Source organism: Vicugna pacos, chromosome 18 (genome assembly GCF_048564905.1).
Source record: "Vicugna pacos chromosome 18, VicPac4, whole genome shotgun sequence".
NCBI lineage: Eukaryota > Metazoa > Chordata > Mammalia > Artiodactyla > Camelidae > Vicugna > Vicugna pacos.
The window spans coordinates 30,087,872-30,108,043 of NC_133004.1; the positions used below are offsets into that span (position 1 = coordinate 30,087,872).

At 36.6% G+C, this 20,172-nt stretch overlaps 1 protein-coding gene across 6 annotated transcripts in view; it reads left to right on the plus strand.

The window, feature by feature from the left end:
* TNRC6A (trinucleotide repeat containing adaptor 6A) overlaps nucleotides 1–20,172 on the plus strand; it is an 89,262-nt gene that overhangs the window by 30,659 nt on the left and 38,431 nt on the right. For 3 of the 6 annotated variants that reach the window (XR_012061172.1, XM_072942798.1, XM_072942799.1), the window contains exon 5: nucleotides 13,777–14,148. The exons of the other annotated variants lie outside the window; for them this stretch is intronic. Coding sequence is in view for 2 of the 3 variants with exons in the window: in XM_072942798.1 (XP_072798899.1) it covers nucleotides 13,777–14,148 (372 nt within the window). In the remaining variant the exon portion in view is untranslated. The remainder of the gene's footprint in view (nucleotides 1–13,776; nucleotides 14,149–20,172) is intronic. 6 annotated transcript variants of the gene reach the window in all.

The following is a 20,172-nucleotide window of genomic DNA, read 5'->3' on the forward strand; positions in this document are numbered from 1 at the left end:
TCTGATTTCTTAGGATGTTGTGATGCATGTTGGACTGGGGCACTCAGTTCTGGTCTGTCTGAGATTTTTGACTGGTCCATGGATATTTGTTTCTTCAGCATAATCTTTGAGTACCTACTGTTTATATCCTTTCCAAATCATTCTTTTACATCCATACATTAAAATATGAGCATATTTGAATCGTCCTGTTTTCAGATTTTCCACAGTTCTGAGAATGTTAGGCTGAGTATATGAAAAGTCACTTCAAAATGCCTTGTGTTGTTTTATCAACTATTTTACTTGGTCCTTTTTTTTTTTTTTTAAGATGGCAGCTCCCTTCATACTTGGTCATGCTTATTCTGATTCATGAAAATGTATTTATTTTCATGGTGTGTATAGTACCTGTGTGATGTTTAGGGTTTTGGCCTCAGTGATTAGATTACAAATTGGAGGCTTATGGGATGGGTTCAGTCTACACAGTTGTTTTTTACTAAACTTTATTTTGTAATAATTTATGATTACAACAAGTTGAAAAGATAGTATAGAGAGTTCCCATACAGACCTCACCCCGTTCCCTATTATTAACATCTTACGTTTCTGTGGTACATTTGTCAAAACTAAGAAACTAACATGCGTTGGTATTACTGAACTCCAGTTCTTCCATTAACTTTTTTCTGTTCTCGGATCCAGTGCAAGATAATTTGTTTTGTTGTCATGTCTCCCCAATCTCCTATGGTCTCCACACGGTGTTTTTATTCTTGTTCTTTAAAAATAATTGATGCTAGCACCTAAAAATCAGGGGAATTCACTTGATTCAGAATTATAGTTTATACTGTCAACATCATTTTTGTCTTTCTGTATTATAGCCAGTATAAAGCCTAGGTATAGTCCCATGTGACTGTTAAGGACTTGAAATGTGGCTAATGTGACTGAGGAATACATTTGTAATTTTATTGGACCACATAGCTCTAGAGCCTTCTTGTTAAGAGTCAAGATTTTAGTGCTCAGACTGAGCATAACTGGTTAGGTCCAGCACTCCCTGTAGAGTTCTACCTTAATGGGCTGTTTCTTTTCTGAGGCTACTGCCATTCCTGATTAAATGATACCTACTGATGTTTCTGTCATTCAGTGATGAAACTGTTCTTGTAAAAGTTGGATTTTTGTAAAGTATCATAAGTTGAAGTAAATTATTGACCAGTTTATATGAAGACACTTTGATGTTTATTTCTTTGTGCAGTGGACTCATGCTTCATCTGATAAAAATGTGGACCAGTATGATGAGTGACACAATGAAATTGTTGAAAATTTTATTCTTCTGATTTGAACTTTGAAAAACTATAAGGAGCATAACTACTTGAATGTTAGAATAGAATATTTAAAACACCTTTTAAAAATATATATATTATGAGTATGTCTTTGTAACAGTAGGGGAGTGAAATGTTGAAAAATTTATGGTGAGATATAAGAATAGGTGGATAAATTTTAAGATGCCCTTTGGCCTTGTGTATTGTTAAGGCAAGGAAGGAGTGGTTGGGAACTCCATCACGATTAATAGTCATTTTTTAAAAAACAGCTTTTCAGTTCAAATGGGAAGTAGTCAGTAAAATTATTTTTAAGTATATCAGAGTTAAAATTTTTCCTTTTCTCCTATTGAGAAAAGAAAATGATTTATATAGATTTATACATGTAAATCTAGATTTATGTACTCAATGAGGTTATGAAGAATGCTAAGGAGCCGTTTTTGTTTTAGGGAAGAACTATTTCATTTCTACTAAATGTAGATGTGTTTGCTTATAAGTAATAAATTACTAAAATAAATAGAAATGAAGAGGGAAGGGTATACAGCTCAGTGGTAGAGTGCATGCTTAGCATGCACAAGATCCTGGGTTCGGTCCCCAGTACCTCCATTAAAAATAAATAAATAAAAACCACCCCCCTCCCCCCCAAAAAGTGAAAGATTTTGTGATTTCAGATGTTTATGATGAAGCTGGAGCAAGACGAAGGAGACAGGAAATAGATGGGAGAAAAGCAGAGGTTAATGTAATTAATAGAGTAAACTGTTGTCAGAAACCAGACTTAGAGACTGGTGAGCCCATAGTTGTTGGAGGCTTGTGGGAGTGTCCTGGAGTTGTGTCTTGAGCCTTGAGATATATTCTACCTTGGCAACAATTAGGTCTTCAATTTCAAAGAAAACAAACAAATCAGGAGTCTTCTGGTTTAAATTTTGAAGTAGAAATCAGGATGGATTAGCAGGAATAGCTTTATCAGTTATAACCAGGTAGGAGAAAGCTCCAGAGTAGGAAAAACACATGGTACATCATAACTTCACTTTCATATACTTGTAATTCTATTAAGAATAGTAGCTGTGCTTCAGAATGCCTGCTGAGTGAGAGCCTCTCGGTGCTGTAGCCTCAGAGCGAGTGCGCCTGATAAAGTGGTACTTAAAAAGGCAGCATTTTTCCAGAAGCAAAAAGTGCTGGATCATATACTAAAGATAATGTTGGAATTTTAGCATAAACATAACATAGTGGCTAGAAGTCCAGGCTTCTGAGTCAGAAAAACTTGGATTTGAATACTGCCATTGTAGTTCTTATCTCTACGACCCTGAGCAAGTGCCCTAACCTCTGTCAGCTTGACTCTTAAAAGGATATAATCCAGGCTACTTAATGTGGGAATGAAGTGACATATAGAACGTAAATCACTGGAGCTGGAGAGTAGTAGATGCTGAATATGTAATGGATAACTTATTATTTTAGATACCGGTTAGGAAAATTGTAAATTTTGTAGCTTTCAAAGTCGTTAAGCCAGAATTAGTCATTCCTCTATTTTTGGAGAGTTTGATTTTGCTCTTATAAATTAGATGCAAATTTATGCTAGGAGGAACATTGGTTTGGGGGTCAGATTTAGTTTTAAATTTTAGCTCTGTTTAATCATGGGCAGCCTTCTTCTGAGCCTTAGTTGCCTTATTGGTAAAATTGAAATAATAACTCAAATACATAGAATCATGGTGGGGATAGAGAGATATTAGGTAAATTGCCTAGAATCCAGCTGATACTTGGTAAATTTTAACTTCCACGACTGTGGTTTTGCAGTATCCTAGCAACCTTTCAGTCCCTTGAAACAACATACTAGCCGTTTCCCCAGTCATTTCAGAGTTCCTCCTCACCCAGACGATGACTTGCTTTTTCCTCTCATTAAAGTAGAACCCAACCCAGCATGCGTGAATCACAGTGCAGTGTCTCTGCCGTAGCGCAAGGAGTATGTCTTGCAGCATGAGAATGGGATATGTTATCTTTAAAATTTTTGTCAGGCCAAAATTCGTATTTTATTGTTTTGGTGTATTTATTTCTTTATTGGTAAAGTGGGATGTCATATGTTTAATTACTTGTACTTTTTTGCTCTTATGAATTGCCCATTCTTCTCTGCCCATTTACCTCCTGGGCCTAGAGTTTTTGTTATCTATTTACATGAGCTTTTTATATAATAAGCTCATTGACGTTCCAGCTGATGTGTTTGACACAAATATTTCTAAGATTATGGACTGTATCATATGTTTGAGTCTGAGGATGAAATGCCAGGCAGAAATATCTAAATGTCAAACCCTATAGGAGATACGTATGCAGAAGATGCAAAAATATGTTCAGAAACAGGAAAGCAGAACTAAGTGACGTTTATATTCTTAGCTTAAACTCTGGTCCTAAACTCCAGTGACTCTGTTGAATGCTTTCCTATGTTAGGCTTAGCCTTAACCCAAAACAGTACCTTTTTCCCTCTGGTTAGGGAAAATTGGGGTGGGACATGGGAGGGGAGGGAATGGATCCCTTTAACTTGTTCCAAAGGAGAGATATTTTCCAGTTTGCCTTTTAATTTGAAATAAACACACACACACACACACACACACACACACACACACACCCTTGAAAAAATAAAATATTTTATTTTAAAGCTGCATAATTTTATTTGCTCAAACTTAACAATTTTGAACTTTTTTATTTCTTGACTCATTTTTATGGTGAGAAAACCTACCATTTCCAGATTTTAGAAAAAGTTTTGCCTATATTTTCTAGAAGCTTTTAAAAAATTCAGCATAGTATAGTGTTAGCTGTTTATCTGAACTTCATTTTTATATATTTGGAACTTTTATCTAATTAAAAAAATCAGCTATTCGTTCTGTATTTCTTAAATAATTTGTATCTCAGTGATTTATGACAATTCCTTTATTATATACTTTTGTTACCCTTCTTAATTTTTTTTTTTTAATTTCAGTGTGTTTATGTTTGGGACTGTTTTTGTTGTTCCTGTCACTGACTTCTGGTTGAATTGTTAGGTTATTATCTTTTTTAGAGTCAAATGGAAGTCAGAAGTTCTCTGGATGTTGGTACAGTATATAGTAGAATAGTTTTCCAGATTTACTCGGACAGGAGAACCACATGTGATACTTGTTTTTTAAAAAGACTGAGTGATTTAGTAGATTTGTGAGGCATAAAGAATTTGTTCTGTTTTGTTTTGTTTTAAACAAGGGCCCTATAGCCCTTGTAATTAAATAAATTTGGGGATCACTTGTAGAATTGTAAGTTATGAAAGAGAGACTTGAGGGCGATCTTTTTTTTTTTTCTTTTAAAGCATGTGCCTCTGCAAAAAAAATAGATCTTTCATCATCCCACTTTTCTGCATCTCATGTATTTGGACAAGATTTGATGGACAGATTAACCAAAGATCTTGGAAATACCATAATGTAAACATTTTGTGGCTATCCTCTGTTTCTTAAAGAAGAGCTGCGTTTTAGAACACCTTGCCTCAGGTTATTTTGCTGAAGAGTAGAATTTGTTAATAGGGTGGTTTCACCCAGAATTTCATTAATGAAGCTCGGTAAAATACTTTAATCAGTGATCTCAACCTGAAGGATTGCAGAGAGACAAATCAGCTATGTTTCTCTTTGTGTTGGCAATTTGAGGTGGGAGATTTGGGGTAGGATGAGGTCCTTGAAGCAGTCAGGTGCCTCCCTAAGACCCAGGAAAAGGTGTATTTCTGATTTTTCTATGATTTTAAAGTGAATTAAAACTAAGTGAATTCAATTTAATGTCTTTTAAATTTGATATCTAATTTTGAACTGATTGTGTGTATCTTGCTGCTTGGTATTTTTTCTTTCTTAGGCACTTTTAAACAAATACTAAGATTTGCTTGTACCTGTATAAAATATAAATACAGTTTGTTACAATTCACATTAGTTTTTAAGTCTTATCTTTAAAGTTCTCAAACGTCTATGCAATCTGACTTGCTAAGGTTTAGCAGGATGGATTGTCAAGGATTTAGGTATTTAGCAGATTGACCAGTGGCACTTAAAACTGCAGCCATTTATCCAAAATGAAAATTATAGCACTGTGTCTGTATCAACTTAAAAGCTGGGCTTCCCCCTCTGTGCCTTTCAGCATCCCAGAACAGGGAATGTATATTATACAAGGGAAGTATATTACTGAGTCGTCTAGTGTGCGTATTAATGATAGCAAGAAGAGGATTTTTATACTGGTACATTTGGCCACGTTTTAAATAAATTTGAGTTAGAGGCTCATCTTAATTGAATAGAACTGCTCTTTTTTCAACCAGCTGTTTCTTTCCCCTCCTGCCTATCACCCTCTTAAAATATAAGAAGGTGGAATTCAAGTTTTTGGGCCTCAAATACAGGGGAAGTTGGCAAATAGTACTTCTGTGGCGGTGAATGGTGCTGCTCCTTTCCTCCATTTTCTCCTGAAAGCTGCAGAATGGGAATGCAACAAAAGTTGGAAACCTTTCTTTGGAGTTTCTTGGTATAGAGAATTTTCTAATCTGCTTTGAAGTTTTCATCAGGTTTGTGCCTTTTAAACATCTTGCCCCCCAGTGTGATAATGCTGTTGCTATTCATCAGGAAAGATGGAAGAATGGATTCTACCCATACTTGTGCATTCCTTCTGAACGTGAGGCACAGATTCTTTAAAGTGGATATTATTTTCACTACAAAGCTACCTCGTTTTTTCAACACAGCAGCTGGAATGATTGATTAGAGAATTTAAGCTTAAAGAGATTATAATTACATATTGGAAACATTAAGAAGAAGAAAGATAAATATTTATGATGTTGCCTGATGAACAGTTACAATAAAGATTTTAAAGACTGTTTATCCATGCATGACACTAATTTTTTAAAAATATCATTGAACAGTTTTGTTTTCTGAAGTGCTTTCATTGGTACATGCCATCTTGTCTTCAAAGATCTTGACTTTTATTTTTTTGTTGTAACGATAGTGTTGAGATTATAAACAGTAATTCTAGATGAACTTAAAATTTTCCCCAAACACTCTGTATTCTGTGTATGCTTACTAAGAATTCAAGTGCAAATCTATATGTGTTTTTTTATTTTCTGGAGGGCAATTTGATATTTCATTCTATTGAAGTGAAACCATGTCTTAAAATGGCATTTTGTGTACTATGCTGATTATTTATGCCATTAATTTTAGAAGATTTACAGTGTAGCCAATATGAAAACTATTATGCAAACTAAATTGTAGACTTCAGAAGGCTAATAAAGGAAGGTCTTGGGGTATCAAGGCATGGTAATTGGTGTTTTGGGGAGTTTGGTAGTAATACAAGAAGGCTGGTTTGTATTTAAGTTCATTCATTTTTTTTTCCTGTATTTTTCTGATATGAATGTATTAAAATAGCATTTTAAATGTTACTTTAAAGAAGCAAATATTAATTTAGAATAATTTTCACTATTAATGAATAAGAGTACCATAACAACATTTATTTTTACAAATTTAGAACTTGGTATATTTAGAACTTTGGATATCGAACTGTCTTATCCTTCATTTTTTACTAGAATGTTAAGACAATTGCTATGGTATTTTTTTTTCCAATTAATAAGCTATTTTTTAGAACAATTTTAGGTTTACAGAGTGAAAGGATATTTTTACAGAAGAAATATTAGGAAATGCATAAAAGTAGCAAAAATGAATTTACTTGGTATTGTTTCACAACGTCTTGATTTGGAGTGCAGTTCAGGAAGATGTGGATTTAAATTCTTTGAGTGATTAATTTTCCTGTTCTCAAAACTTTTAAAAAAGGTTTATTTCTGGGCCAATTTAAATTTGGCCTATCTCCTTTAAACTGCGAAAGACCATGATATGGACTATGTAAAATGTAAAAAGAAAAAATTGTAGTGAGTATGTATATTTTATACCAGCCGAATGAAATAATAATCCTGTAAAAATACTTTTCTGTTCGTATGGATAATGGGATGTTACAGCTGATTAGGATGTTTTCCCACATTAATGATCATATTAACTCAACTTATCTTGCTCTCTGGAAACTGGCTCGAGATTTCTTTTTAGAGCAGAGGTTTGTCACCTGTGGGTTGTTCTACAGCACACAACCCAACTGCCATCATTGCCCTTATTCTTTCTCTCTCTCTTGATCATTCTTTCTCTTGCCTCACTGGTTCTTGATTATTCAGCCTCTTGAATGTTAGTGTTCCACAGTATTTCATTCTCAGTATCATTCTGAATTATTCTTTGGATTCAGTCATCTCATATATGCTGATAGTTCTTAAGTTGTTCATTCAACCAGTAGTTCTTGATGATGTGCTTGATGCTGGGAATGGCAGTGATAAAAGGAAGGAAAAAAAAGAAAAAGAAAGAAACCAGCACTTAGAGAGCACATGCCGTGTAAGGGATGCATGAGAGTTTTACAGGAGTGGAGGAGGGGAAGTTGATTGTCATAAATAGCTTCTGGGATCTTGAATCTTGGGTTGGGGGTTGGGAGGGCGTTGGATTAATTGTTTCCTAGGAAAGGTAGTGGGCAAAAAGATCTGCATGAAAGGTATCAAGGCATTTTAAGCAAAAGGAGTATGAAAGAGCATGGTTCCTTTTGGAGAATTGCAGATAACTTGATGTAGAAGAGAGGGAAATGTGTACAGATGTTACAGGATATAAATCTGGAAAAGTGGCAGATAGGGGCCATGCTAAGGACTTTAGATTAATTCTGAGAGCAATTTAATAATAATTTAGATAACTTAGGGTAGAGAGATGATAGATTTTGAGAAAGGGTGAAAGAAAGGGTGGGTGGGATCAACACTTAAGCCAAGGAGACCAATTAGGAGGTTTTTGCAAGAATAAATTGATGAGGGCCTAAATCACACCATGACATTGGAAATACAAGGATGCATATGAATTATATCGAGGAGATCTGTTGGACCTTCTAAATCCAGGGTTTTAGTTCAAACTTAATGAATTCTAGAACCATATTTTCAGCTGCATTCCTATAGCAGTGGTTTTCATAGTTTATATGGATTCCTGAGAGACTTTCCTGAACCTTTCATGAGATCTACAAGCTCAGATCTGTTTTAAAAATAATAGAAAGACTTTATTCATCTTGTTCACATTTATTCTCTCATGAGTGTATAGTAGAGTCTCCTAGAGGCTACATCATGTGCAAATCACACAGCACATTTGATGCAGAAGTAAATAAGAGACTCCACCTGCCTTCTGTTAAGCCAAATATTAGAGAGATTTGCACAAAATGTAAAACAGTGCATGCTTCTTTCTTCCACTTTTGAAAAATAGTTATTTTTCAAAAAACATTTATTTTAATATGTAAAGATATTTTTAATGAATTAATAAATATTTTAGAAATTTTCTGTTTAAATTTCTAGTATGCTGAATAGCTATAGATGTAACCCACATACACAGAAGATCTTTGGTGTTCTTGATAGTGCCCAAGATTTGAATCCAGCCTGTGCTTCTTTGTTCTGGAACAGTTTATGTAAGGTTGATATTATATGTTTCTTGAAGATTTTTATTTACATGTTCCCTGTAAAGTGTTCTAGGCTGAGAACTTTTTAGAGAGGTAACTCTTGGAGCATCTTTTCAATGTTTTCTGCTGTTACTATACTGTAGGATCCTTTACTCCTCTGTGAGCTCATTTTGATAAATTATATTTTACAGAGCAGAGGCCAGAAAACTATGGCCTGCAGGTCACATCTGGTACACTGCCTGTTCTTCTGTATGAAGTTTTGTTGGAACTCAGTCATATGCATTAATTTCCGTGCTGTCTATGGCCTTTTTTTTTGGTGCTGCATTTAAAGTTGTTTTTTTATATTCCCAGTACTATTTTTATTTCTTCTTTTCTTTCCTCCATTGTTTGGGATTACTAAAATTTTGTCTGATTTATTGGTAACAGAGTTAATGTTGGTGTTCCATCATATACTGTACTCTGCAGCAGTTTAGATAGCATTTGACTAACATACATGTTTCTTAAAAGTATGGTAGTTTTAAAAATATGAAGAATAATGCATGGTAGTATTAATCAAACTGTCTGATCCTGATGGATGATTTCTTAAATTTCTCCATTTCTTCTATGCAAATTAATCTAGTTTTCCTACTTCTTCTGGGATCAGTGTTAAGTAATTCCCTCCAGTTTTTAAAATTACAGAGTTGAGTCTAAAGAAATATCTTAATTTTAGAAAATCACCTCTTATTTTTTTCCATTTTCTTTAAAAAATTTAATTTTTTTTTAATTTTTAACTAGTATTTTACTTTTTTCATAGAACCCTGCCTTGGATTTATTGGTTCACTTTTAAAGTCATTGGTTTCTACTTTTTCTTTACTGATTCCTTCTTTCTGCTTCTTTTAGTTTGATTTCTAACTTGAGTTGGTTGTTTGACATTCATTCTTATTTGCTGAGAATAATTAAGACTGAATTTTTCTTTGAGCACTGATTTAGCCGTATCTTAAAATTTATTCGGTATATTGTTTTCACTTTTATTTTTTTGCTAACCCTACAACTTTGATATTTACTTCCTCTTCAACTCAAAATTTATTTAAGGCAGTTTTATTTGCTAGTGTTTCGGTATGATCGCACTGTAATCTAGAAATATTATCTGTATTCCTACTTTTTGTAATTGGTGTTTTCTTTAGTGCTGAATGGGGTGTGTGTGTGTGTGTGCGCACACATTTTTAATGACTGCTCCATGGGTGTTTGTCAAAAAAGTTGTTACCTGATTTCAAAGTATATGGTTTTACTCTTTATCAGTTTTTCTCTTTTCTGTCTCTATTTGGTTTACATGTTTTGATAGCAAGATTTGGTATATAAAGGTTCTTAACTGTTGATACCTTTTTAGTTGGTTTCTTTTATCAATATGCAAAATCTCTTTATAATGCTTTTCTCTTTGAACTTTAAAAGTCTGATATTAATATTGCTTTCTCCAAAATTTTGTTAGCATTTCTTGGTGGTATATCTGTCTCTGTATTTTACCCCCCAGTTTTCCTGTATTGTTTTGTTTCAGGAGTGATTTTTGCAAAGTATATTTTTTAAGTTTGTTTTTCTTTTCTTAACCCTGTTTAAAAAGCTTTTAATTAACTAGTGAATTTAACCTATTCGCATTTATTGTGATTACGGATACTTTGAGGCTTATGCTTGGCATCTCATTTTATATTTCATAGTAACCACAATTTTGAAATAATTCTCTTTACTGCATTCTCTGTGTCTGTTGAACAGATCAAGTTTTGTCATTTTCCCCTCCCTTTTTCCCCGCTTCCAGTGGTTTGGATATTTACTGACATAATTAATGGAAATTTTAACTACGCATATATAGTAGCCAAAATTATTCAGTATTTTTTATCTGCTACCCAGCAACGCCACCCTTACCCCCTACACCTACATGCACTGTTAGCTTCTCCTTTACTCTTTACTACTATATCCCATGTTTACATCTGAGATTATTTAGTTTAGTTTTATAATCTGTAGTTACACGTCTAATGTTTTTACTGGTTGTTAGTGAAGTTTTCTCGCTCTGGAAATGAGTATCTATCTCAGCTTTATTTACCCCATGGCACTTTATTGATAAGAAATACAGGAGTTCTTTCGATTTTTGAGGTAGGTGTGGGGTTGCTGGGTGACAGAGGTAAATACTGCTTCTAAATTCCTGGTCACTTCTGAAATGGTATCAGAGTTCTTACCCATGTCTTCATGTAGGTCATTCACAGTGTTTGCATGTAGGTAATTCCTTGAATGCATTAAAGAGCACTTTCCTGTGGCTATCTCACATAAATAACATATTGTTTGGGTATTAAATTGTTGTCAACATCTTATCTTTTTAGTAATAAAGTGGCAGACAAGCTTGTATTTTTACAGTAGATAACTGTACCATTTTAAGATTACATTAAATTGCCATATATCATGCTGAGCCCAGTACCAGGCATGTGAAAGATGAGTTAGACTTTTAAGTGCCTTATAATTTCATAGATACATTTACTTGATCTTCTTTTGGTTTCAGAGAGATTTTAGAATATTCTAGTTCCTTATTTTCTTCATGACAAAGGAATATACATTATTGCTACATTCTGGGAACATAAAATTGTCTATGAGACAAAATTTTCATAAAGTAATTAGACCTATAATGCACTTGGCCCAAATTATTAATAAGAGGTTTTCAGTTACCTTCAAGAACAGAAAGGATTCCAGACTGTAGATGGAATGTTTGTAATTTTTCCATGTAATTCCTTGTGAACTAAAATTTGTATTACTTTAGAAAAATCAAAATCAGATTTTAAAAAAGAAGAGGTCAAGATCATATATTAGAAAGTATCACTATTAGTGATGTAGGCGAATTCCAGTTACTCTGAGAAAGAAGACAATAGTAAGGCTGTTACCTGTTAAAGGGAAGGAGGCCCTGGAGCTGACGGCATGTAAGAGGAAGTTGGTGGCTACTGGAAACAAGTGAAGTGACCAGCATTTATCACAGCATCATATACATGGCAGGCATTTGATAAATATTTCCTGTATTTGGGCCACAGTAATAGCTTCTGTTTACTGAGTATTTATATTACACTGGGTACTAGACCAAGACTGTACCACATAGACAAGGAAAAAAACACAGGTAAAGTAGCTAGTCATTGGTGGGGCTGTTTTAATTTCAGGTCTGGAACTCTTAACCATTGAGCAGAGTTTTCTGTGTCCTTACGTGACCACATGGAGATGTATCACTTTATTTATCTGACGGTGGCATCTGTGAAGATGCATCAAAATCTCACAGAAACATTAAACTGCTACAAAAGTATAAGGTGGTATTGTGCGAGTCATTAAAAAATAGACACTATACAGACATATTTCAAAGATATTGTGAGTTTGGTTCCAGACCACTGTAATAAAGTGAATGTGTATATATATATATATTATATATTATATATATATATTTATATATATTATATATAACATATACATTATATATATTATATATATGTATATATATAATATATATATATATTTTATTTTAAAAGCTAATAAAACTGCCACACACAAAACAGTAAAGTGAGTATGGCAATAAAAGGTATCACAAAGTTTTTGGTTTCCCAGTGCATATAAAAGTTATGTTTACATTGTTCTGTAGTCTATTAAGTGTTCTATAGCATTATGTCTAAAAAACACAATGTACACACCTTAATTTAAAAATACTGTATTGCTGAAAATGCTAATCATCACCCGAGCCTTCTGCAAGTTACAATCTTTTTAGACTAGTAATATGAAAGATGACTGATCACAGATCACCATAACAAATATAGTAACAAAAGAGTTTGAAATACTGTATCACCAAAATGTGAGACAGAGACACAAAGTGAGCCAGTGCTGTTGGAAAAAAATGGAGCTGACAGACTTGCTCAACGCAGGGTTGCCGCAAACCTTCAATTTGTTAAAAATGCAGTATCTTTGAAGTGCAATACAGTGAAGCACAATAAACTGAAGCACGCCTGTGAAGCCTTGGGTTTGGTGCTCTGTGAACATTAACATGCTCAACCTTAGGATAGCTCTGCGAGGCATAGGTGCTATCCTGGTTTCACAAAGGAGACCACAGGCTGAGTCAGGTTTACACGGCTTGTCCAGAGACACAAAGCTTATTGAAGGCAGAGCTGGGATTGAAACCTGGGTCCATCTGGCAGCAAAAGTTCACATACCACGCTGCCTCTCAGTAGTTTTAAAGATTGGATGTATTTTCACTGGTTTAGAGCATTTTCATCAGTATGTTTACTTATTTAATCTCTCATAAGAGTTCACAGATTCAGTATAGTTTCTGTTTGTTCATACAGTAGACAGATGGCTATTTCTCAGGTTTGCTGAAGATAGGGCATCCAAGGTATTTCTCCAGTTTTTATTAGTCTCATAGATTTCATTCTGTTATCTTTGTATTTACTTCCCTATTCTGAGTTTGTCTTACTTGATTCAGATTTTACATGTGAATAACAAAAAACATTGTTAGCTTTGCCTTTTTGTAAGGAAACTAGCAAATTATTTTCTACCCTTGTTTTTGTACTGTCTTTCAGAAATGAAAAAGTGACCAATCACATTAAGAACGAGGCAGGTTAAGAGCAGTTACCGGGGAACTGAGGATTGATTGTTCTAGGATTGCCAGAACTTGACTTGCCGCATTTGTTCTTTTAGTTACTGTGAGTTCCGCAGTTGTCTAATCAACGCTTGTTCTCTGATCAGGGATAATGTGGGAAAGAGACGGTGAGCGTGAGCTGTCATCCAGGCCAGGGAGTGCCGATGGTGTCCGTTCCCTTATTGGATAGGTAGTTACCAGAAGTAAAACTTTACTCTTGGCAGTGATCTTTCCCAAGAACACTTGAGCCTGCGAAGGAAGATACCCCTGCGCACTTAAAGCTTCTGTTCTTTTAGGATTGTTTTTCGTAGTGCCTTTTTACTTAGATGGCTTGCTACGGAGGTACACTTCACTGGCTAATCTTTTCCACCCCTTTTCTTTTGTTGGGATTAGTGCCAGAACAGATAAAGCCCAGTGTAAGCCAGCCTCAGCCTGCCAACTCTAATAACGGCACTTCCACAGCAACCAGCACTAATAATAATGCCAAGCGAGCCACAGCCAGCAGTCAGCCGCAGCCGCAGCCGCCGCAGCCGCCACCGCCGCAGCCGCCGCCACAGGCCTTGCCTCGGCATCCTCGGGAGCTTCCGCCACGATTTCGCCACCAGGAGCATAAACAGCTTCTAAAGAGGGGTCAGCATTTTCCTGTCATAGCAGCAAACCTGGGATCTGCTGTTAAAGTGTTAAGCAGCCAGTCAGAAAGCAGTGCTTTAACAAACCAACAGCCACAAAATAACGGAGAGGTGCAGAACAGCCAAAACCAGTCAGGTGAGAGAAGGCCTTTCTTACGAGACTCCAACTACCATCATTAGCAGTGTAGCAAGTTTGTAAGTCCATGGCTTTTTGGTGATGTATTTGTATTCATCCGTATCTGGGTTGTAAGATAAGAATTCTATACAGGGAGTTATGCATCTTAAAATGTGTCCTGTAAGGTGACTTTCCATCTTAATTTTAAAATGATGAATCACTTTCCCTTATGTCCTACCCATTTTAATAAACAGCGTGTAGCTAAAATGGATTATAAGACTATGGCTAAGACCAAGCATCTCCCTCCCCACCAAGTTCTGTGCTGAGCAGTTGTACGTATCACTGCATCTGATCCTCAGCAGTCCTGTGAGGTGTGAGTCGCTCTTGTCTCCACTTTTCAGTAGAGGATGCTGAGGCCCCGAGACACTAGGGCTTGAGATCACTCTGTTACCATGTGCCGTAATACAAAGACTGCCGCTCATGAAAATTATCCTCAGAGTGCATGCATTCAGTTACTGCCTCAGAATGGCTTCTCTCAGCTTGGTAATGATTGTGAGGCAGAAAAGAAGTCTAGTACGTGATTACAATTTTCTCAAAGCCCAGCTTGTTTTGACATGTTCTGATAGGTTCTGACGATTGGTTTGTCCATTCAGTTATCAGACTTTTTGGACACCTTTACCACAAGCCATCTAGGGAGCTGAGGAGCATCAAGGTTCCCACACATGAAAACAGTAGTGTATTGGTAACAAACAAAGTCTTGAGAGCCAAATGGACCTGGTTTTTAAATCCTAGCTTCACCATGTACCAGCGTATGTGACCTTGGGCAGGTTACTTAATTGTTTCCTCTGTCTGAGCGTCATCTGTGCAGCCTTTTCTAACCACGTAGAGTTACTCACTTCCTACCTCCGTGCTCTCACACGTACCATGTGTACATGATAATGCACTGTGATACGTCACAGCTAATAATAGCAGAGCCTGGGCTCACGTCAAGATCTGTCTAACTCCAAAGCTGTACTCGTAACAACCATGCTGTGCTTTGGCAATCTGCTGATGGGTATGATAGGTAAGGAGGAAGAGGACACAGATGTGATTTTTCTAGTGTAGGTAATTAGAGAAGCACCTTGGTCTTGGAAAGGATGCCAACTTAAATTATCAACCTGAGTTAATACTTATTCCCTAACCCCCATGCCATCAACCCCCACACTTATTATCTGTGTGAACTTGGCCAAGTCACCTAACTTATCTGCCCCTCTTTGTAATCCGTAAAGTGTGGACAGTAGTACCCGATCTAGGTTGCTTAGAAGATTATATTATGTGATACCCCAAAGCAGCTGGTTTAGTGCCTCATATATAAGCACTGAATGAGTATCTTTCCTGAAACTTTTACAGAACAATCTGCATTTTCAGGAGGAAGAGTCTGGTTTAGTCATTACGTCTAATGTCAAGCAATTAATAATTTGGTTTGAAGTTCATCTAGGCAGTCAGGTTTGAAGCAGATGTATTGAGTCGTCAGCATAAAAAAAAAGTGGTTAAAACATAGGAGAGGTTATTTATGCAACAAATGCTTGAGTACCTCCTGCAAGCTAAGCACTGGTAGTATGATACTAAACAAACAGGAAAGTGGGATAGTAAATTTAGAAAATATATGTTGAATATGCTTTTTCAGTTTGGGAAATGAAAGAACAAAGCTGTTTTTGAAATGGAAACAACAGGAGTGTAAGAATCTTATTTCTCAAAAATGGGTATGGGTCAAAAAACCCAAAAGCGTTGCAGGTATACATTCAGGTGAGAAGAAGGCCTAAGATGTGGGCATAGGAAGAAATCTTCAAAAAGGGCTGAGAAGGAAAAATATCCCGCCTGTTTCTGAAACAACTTTACGAAGGTGGACTGCTTTAATGGAAATAAGTAGGGTGCAGCACTCTGAGATTTGGAATTAAATCCCCAAACAACTAAAGGATGCAGAGGATGAAGGCAAAGCATTCTGCAGAAGAATCAGATTTGTGTTTTTGTCTTTTTTAAAACACCTGTGCCCCCTTGACCAGCATTTGTCACGTATTTACATTAAAATATCTTTGTAGGTGTTACTAGAAATGATAATAGAAATATTAGACACATAATAGACCATTGAGTGTCTGTGAATCAGGGAAGACTTCTTAGACAGGTGCGTCCAGGCTCCTGAGGCGGGGTGGGTGGTGGTGGTGGTAGTGATGTAGTGACTAACCCGTGTGGGGTGTGCTTACTGTGACCCAGACACTACAGTAACATGTGTAATTCTCATTTTGCATACTAGATAGTATCACCCTCATTTTACAGATTGGAGATTAACCTGTGATCAATGAAGAGCAGTGTACTGGACAGTATAAACAGCATGAACAATAGCCCAGAAACACAAAAATTGTCTATTGTGAATTACATGTAGTTCAGAATTGTGGGAACATAATCTTAACTGTTTTTATTTTTGTCTTTTTGTATTTGTATTTGGCTTTTTTGTTTCCTGAACAGAGATAGGTAATGGAGTAGATTGGACATTTAAATTAATACGTACACAGAAATTTACTTAAAAGTTTTGTGGTAAAAATGAGGAATGCTGGATACACTTCCCTTGTCCTCACATAATGCATTTCCCATTTATTCAGTGCAATCAAAGGGGAAGGCTAGTGCCTAGATGACGTTAGTTATTTTCTAAATCGGAGCTCACACAAACTAAATGCCTTCACAGGCTAGCAGGTAAGTGGAGCAGAGGATGAACAGGAGTGATGGAAACTGTGGAAAATGTGTTAATTTTGCACCCTGCCTGACTACCTCTACATTCTCATTTTAAGTTCTATAGAACCCTGTGCTGGTTGGGCCACACAGCTCTGCAGGCTTAGGTGCAGTTTATGGCTGTGCCTCACGCTCTTGGTGATGGTTTCCATTGTCGCTGCAGGACCTCTTTCTTTGCAGCTGGTTTCTTAGAGCGTTAAGGTATCAGGCCCTGCCACTTCCCAGATAACCAGTGATTTTGGGTGCCTGCAGGCTATGTGGTAATGGATTTTGGGGGACTAGTATGCTTCCCGGGGCTGGCAGCAGTATTGTTCTTATGGGCCAGAGTGTTCCAGCCCACATTTATCATCCAGCTGATGTGGTTAATACAGAAAAGTTAAACAGCATGGCAAATCCCCTGATAGCCTGTACCCACATCCAAAGGTTGTTAACACATTAAGTATGCATACGTGTGCACACGTGTGCGTGATGTTCATTGCACTTCCACGGGTAATTTCTTAGGAATAAGGATAATCTTCTATACAGCTGTTAGACCATGATCACCCTTAAGCGAAGAGAGGTGTACTCAGCACTGTCCTGTGATATGTAGTCCATGTTCATATTTTTGCAGATCGTACCAAGAATGTCTTTTTGTTTCTTTATAGTGTGGTGTCATTTATATAAAATAGAAAGTTTGCAAAAGTTACATTGCTTAGGGATGAATTCACATACAGCATTTTGCATGGTCGCCACTCAGTCATCCACTGGGAAAGAAAGGAGATGTATCAGAGAAGGGGTACACAGGCATTTTCTTCTAGGTCAGTAGTGTATTTCTTAAGGTAAGGAGTATGTGAGTGTTTTTGTACTACATTTTATAGCTTTTCATACATTTGAAAAAAATTTTTCAAGAAGCTTAAGGACATTTGAACTGTAATGGTGAATGACTGAGAATTGGGGCTGTTTTAATGAAAAAATGTTAACTTTTAAGTTTCCAGAGATGTTTAAAGATTAAAATGCTGTCTGTCCACCTCCTGACTGTCTTTTCAGTGCAGTTTACATCCTTGCTGTTCTGTAACTACTACTTCTTGCTCTCAGCTTGTCCCATGGTCTGTAAACATGCTCAGGTCTTCATGATCTTTGGAAGAAATGCCTTTAAACTCAGATTCTTCTGAGGCTAACGTAGAACCCCTCTCCTCTGCTTTCTTTCAGAATGCTTAGAAGAGGGATCTGTGCTTGTAATCCCTAATACATCTCTTCAGTCCTCTGTAATCTGGCCCCTACTCCCTTGATTACGGTAGCTCTCCCTGAGGCCACTGATCTTCTGAATGCTCAGTCTCAGATGTTGCCATTTGTATCTTAATAGATAGCTACATTTCTTATTATTGACCACATCCTCCTTTTTAAAGCTCTTTCATTTGTTCATTTTTCTTTGACCAGTTTTCAGATTTTATTTCCTCCAGGGCTTTGTTTCATCTCTCTCCCCAGTTTTAGGTTCCTTGTCTGCTGGATATCTTCAGCCGATGTTGGGCCCCTCAGACTCAGCCTGTCCAAATTGAACTCATTACCTTGCTACATACCAGTTTCTCCTTCCGGATCCCTTTGCTCAAAAGGTTGGCACCCCCAATTCATCTAGTCACCCATCTAGAAATCTTAAAATCATGCATGACTCTCCTTCTTTCTCCATGCCTCGCAGGCCAGTGGTTTACCATGCCCTGCTGATTTTAACTCCAGAGTAGCTCTTAACTTTGCTCTCTCTGCACTGCCACCATCATTGACCTGGTTCAGGCACTCACCATCAGCCCTAAGAATGTCTTTTGTAGTTGTCTCCCCATCACCCCCACCCCATCTCAAACCAGAAACCAGTCATGACCCAGGCCTTGCACTTGGCTGTGGTATTGCTTTTGTCTTTGACCTAGAACAGGATGGCTTGCAGCCTATTCGACTCAAGTTTTATTGGAAGGCTGCCATGCCCTTTCATTTACGTGTTATCTGTGGCTGCTTCCAAGCCATTATGGTAGAGTAGTTGCTGCAGGAACCATCTGGCTAGCAAAACTTAAAAATATTTGTTAATTGGACCTTTACAGGAAAAGGTTGCCAGCTTCTGGACTAGAGGCTGCAATAACTGAAGAAAACATCTTAACTTTCTCACTCAAGTGCTGTTTGAAATTGTGCATCTGAGATTCTCTCATATTCCCAATGATAACATTTCATACCTCCTGAAAATACAGTAAAACCTAAATACTCTTAATTTCTGAAGGCCTTTCCCTTCTGGTGTGTTTGGAAGTCTTTAAAGCAGAAAGCACATATATAACTATTTTGTTTGTTGCATGATACATATTTAATTAAAAACATATATGAATTTTTCTGGATCTAAATTCTTTCTGAATGAATTATGCTGTTTCTTTATAAATCCCTTGAATTACCACCAGTCTTTGCTCTACCCCCACTCATTCTCCTTGATCTTTCTGAATAGGTGCTATGTAATGCATTGCTGTATTCTCTTTTGAGGTGCGGTACTACAGCTGCCATCAGTTCTCCTAAGGTAATTTTGTGTGAGAGTAGGACGCTGATGATATTTTGGGTTTCAGAAGTTTCTCAGTCCAGTCTTCCAGATCTTAGTTTAAAATTTGTATTTTGTATTACACTCAATAAAACTAAACTGTCCCCTTCCCTCCTGTCAGCACGGGCTCACAGTCCTACTGCTTCTCACCATTTCCTGGAAAAGTGTAATAAACATCTTTTACATAATGATGTTCTGTATGTTTATTCTCTAGATCATTTGCAGTGATGGGTTTTGGCTTCCTTGTCTGTAAGGGAAATATATTACTTGACTTCTTCCAATTCTGAAATAGTCTCTGACTCTGTGAAACGTTTTAGTTATGATTGCTGAGAAATCCTGCTCTCTTACAACTTTAGACTAGTATTTCTCGCCCCTCCCCAGCCCACCCCCTACAAACAAATTCAGATTTTTTTCTATCTAAGCTGCAGTGTCTTTTAATAACAAAAAAAGGTCTTTGTGATCAATTCTTGGTAAATATAGTTTTTGAAATAGCCTTTTAATTTAGGTTTTGGGGAAGGGATCAAGTAGGTTCCAGACTGAAAATGGAATTTTAGCTAATAATTACTGATGGCGTCTCTTATGTTCCTAAAGCGCATAGGGATATATAGCAAAAGGCAAGTGTAGACCGTCCCCAGCACCCCTCCAAAGCAGGTCTTGACCAGGGAGATTTTCACTAACATCGTTAGATTAATATGCAAAATGTATTGTGCTGTTTTCTGGCGGGTTTTGCTTTTGATGTGTTC